General features: G+C 40.6%; 1 protein-coding gene across 1 annotated transcript; it reads right to left on the bottom strand.

Moving 5' to 3' along the window:
• Positions 1-414: 414 nt before the first annotated feature.
• LOC101500293 (uncharacterized) lies at positions 415-2,769 on the bottom strand. Its single transcript, XM_004491250.1, has 3 exons — positions 1,985-2,769; positions 1,207-1,903; positions 415-1,161 (listed from the first exon to the last, which is right to left on the bottom strand). The coding sequence occupies exons 1-3, from the start codon at positions 2,767-2,769 to the stop codon at positions 415-417; spliced, it is 2,229 nt and encodes a 742-aa protein (XP_004491307.1).
• Positions 2,770-3,064: the final 295 nt, after the last annotated feature.

The following is a 3,064-nucleotide window of genomic DNA, read 5'->3' as shown; positions in this document are numbered from 1 at the left end:
CATCACAATATACTACAAAAGGTTCACTCAGGTCAGGTAATACTAAGATTGGTGCAGAGGTCAGTCGTTTCTTAAGCTCTTGGAAACTATTCTCACAATGAGTATCCCACACGAACAACTCCCTTTTTCGGGTCAACTTAGTTAAAGGTAAGGCCAGCTTGGAGAATCCTTCTATGAACCTACGATAATAACTGTTGTTAACTTTCTTAACATTTGTAATGGAGATTAATGAGGGTATAATATGGTATAGGAGGAGGGGAGATTAATTAGTTAGTTTGATTTGGGTGATTAATGTATGTGGGATTGGTTTGTTTGTGTGGTTTTTCATTTTCATCTATTGGAAATTCTAAGAAAACTTTGGTTCATGCAAAGAGTATTGCTATTCTATTAATATTATTTTTATTTTTATCTACTCTAGGCAATCCTTAGATGTTCACCATGTTCTTCCTTAGTCTTAGAGTACACTAAGATATCATCTATAAACACAACCACAAAAGAGTCGAGGTAAGGATGAAAGATCCGATTCATGTAATCCATAAACACTGCTGGTGCATTAGTAACACCGAAAGGCATAACCAAATACTCGTAATGGCCATAACGGGTCCTAAAGGCGGTCTTAGGAGTATCAGAAGGTTTCACGCGGATCTGATGGTAACCTGACCTCAGATCGATCTTACTAAACACACATGACCCTCTCAATTGATCCATAAGGTCATCTATCCTAGGTAGCGGGTACTTATTCTTGATTGTCACTTTATTAAGTCGACGGTAATCTACGCATAACCTCATAGAGCCATCCTTCTTCTTAACCAACAACACAGGTGCACCCCATGGTGAAACACTAGGCCTTATAAATTGTTTATCTAAAAGCTCTTCCAATTGTTTCTTAAGCTCAGACAATTCTAAGGGAGACATCCTATACGGTGCCATGGATATGGGTCCAGTACCTGGTACAAGGTCAATGCTAAACTCAATTTCACGCTCTGGTGGTAAACTAGTGACATCTTCAGGGAATACTTCAGGGAATTCACACACAATAGGAACATCTCGTATTACCACTTTTTCTTCAAATTCCAATGAGGCAAGGATCATGTATAACTGGGCATCTTCTTTCAAGAGTGCCTTCACTTGGTTGGTGGATATATTGCTAGGCTTATCCCTCTATTCGGACTCCATGAATTCAATGGTTTTACTAAAAAAATCTACGCGGACACGGTTGGCAGATAGCCAATCCATACCAAGAATCACATCAACCAGACGCAAAGGTAAACACACTAAGTCAGCTCGGAAGTCCCTTCCACAGACATGGATAGAAATGTCAAGACAAACACTAGAGGTATCAACAGAATCACTAGTTGGGGTATTCACAATCAACTCATACGGTAAACGAGATACATGTAGTCCTAAACGTCTAACACAATCAAGAGAAACAAAAGAATGAGTGGCACCACAATCAAATAGTACAAATAAAGGAGTATCACTTATGAGACACGTACCTTGGATCAAGTTGTCTTTCTCAGACGCTCCTGCACCACTAAGGGCAAAGACTCTTCCATTGGATTTAGGTCTGCTGGCTTGGGAACTCTGGTTTCCAGGCTGTGGAGTCTTCCTTGGGTAAGGGCATGTGGTGCTAATGTGGCCTTGTTGTTGACAATTAAAACAAGTAATTCCAGCATCTCTACATTCATATGTCATGTGACCCTGCTTTCCACACCTGCTACATCGGATAGGAGTAGCTAGGTAACCATTATTACCATTGTTGTTGCGTGAGACTTGACTCATGTTGTTACTATTTCCGCTACTAACTCCTCGTCCATTGGGGTTTCCTCTACCACTCCCATAACTATAATTGTTCCCATTTCCTTTTCCGTTACCACTACTAGCTCCTTTTCCAGCTGAAAAACTGTGTTGTTGATAATTCAAACGACTTCCAGATCTACTAGGAGGGAAAGACTAAGGTTTTCCTCCGTTATGATGCATAGGCCTCTTGTCCTTCATGATTCCAGTGTTTCGATAATGTGCCTTTTCAGCACGGCTATCCTCATCATAAATCCTACTCTTATTCACTAGGGTAGAAAAGTCGCGGATCTCTTGCATTCCAACCTGTTTCTTGATCTCTGGCCTAAGTCCCATTTCAAACTTGATGCACTTAGACTTTTCTCCTGCTTCTCCAACATAGAGTGGATAGTACCTGGATAATTCCTCGAACTTAGCAGCATACTCCGCTACTGACATATTCCCCTGTTCCAATTTAACAAATTCCATCTCCTTTCTATTACGGATATCTTCAGGGAAATACTTAATTAGAAACATGTTCTTGAATATAGCCCAAGTAATTGCAGTCCCTGCATTCTCTAAACGTTGGCGTGCATTATCCCACCAATGTTCAGCTTCTTCCGTCAACATAAAGGTACCAAGATGCACTTTCTGACCTTCGGGACATGCCACTCCTCTGAAAATCTTTTCAACTTCTTGTAACCACTTTTGAGCTCCATCAGGATTATAGTGACCTTCAAACGATGGAGGGTTAGCCTTGTGGAATCGATCCATCACCATGAATTCATTTATTTGCATATTCCCTTGGCCACCACTGTAGCTAGTAGCTTGAGCAACAGCTTGAGCAGCAATCTGTGCAGTTTGAGTAGCAGCTTGCGCAGAGGCTTGTGCAGTAGCTTGAGATTCAGCCAAAGCTTGGAGAGCCTGCACTGTAACTCTTGCCAGGGACTCCAGAGCCTCAGCAATCGCAACATCATTCCTTCCACCAGCCATCACTACCTACATCAATCAGATAAGCCAATCGAATATAGTGAGACATTTGGGGAAGTGAGGAACTAACTTAGCTCTACAATACTAACACAATAATGACCATAACTACAAAATACATAACAGAGTACACAAGGAAACATAGCAAACACATAACACATTTACGGTCTGATTGGACAACCAGGCTATGATACCACTAATGTGACACCCTAAACCCCAAATAAATTTTTTTTTTTTTTTGATAAAGAGTATCACATAATCATAAGCATGTCACATAAATCCAAAATTTCCATCAAACATA

Source organism: Cicer arietinum, chromosome 2, assembly GCF_000331145.2.
Source record: "Cicer arietinum cultivar CDC Frontier isolate Library 1 chromosome 2, Cicar.CDCFrontier_v2.0, whole genome shotgun sequence".
NCBI lineage: Eukaryota > Viridiplantae > Streptophyta > Magnoliopsida > Fabales > Fabaceae > Cicer > Cicer arietinum.
This window is presented reverse-complemented; position numbering and strand designations above follow the sequence as displayed.

What these genes read in the sequence shown, in the direction of transcription:
- LOC101500293 (XM_004491250.1), bottom strand. Translation starts at nt 2,769, where the DNA reads ATGGCTGGTGGAAGGAATGATGTTGCGATTGCTGAGGCTCTGGAGTCC. An exon ending in GGAATCATGAAGGACAAGAG is followed by an intron (nt 1,904 to 1,984) that starts GCCTATGCATCA and finishes TCAACAACACAG; the next exon opens with TTTTTCAGCTGGAAAAGGAG. An exon ending in TATCTGCCAACCGTGTCCGC is followed by an intron (nt 1,162 to 1,206) that starts GTAGATTTTTTT and finishes GAGTCCGAATAG; the next exon opens with AGGGATAAGCCTAGCAATAT.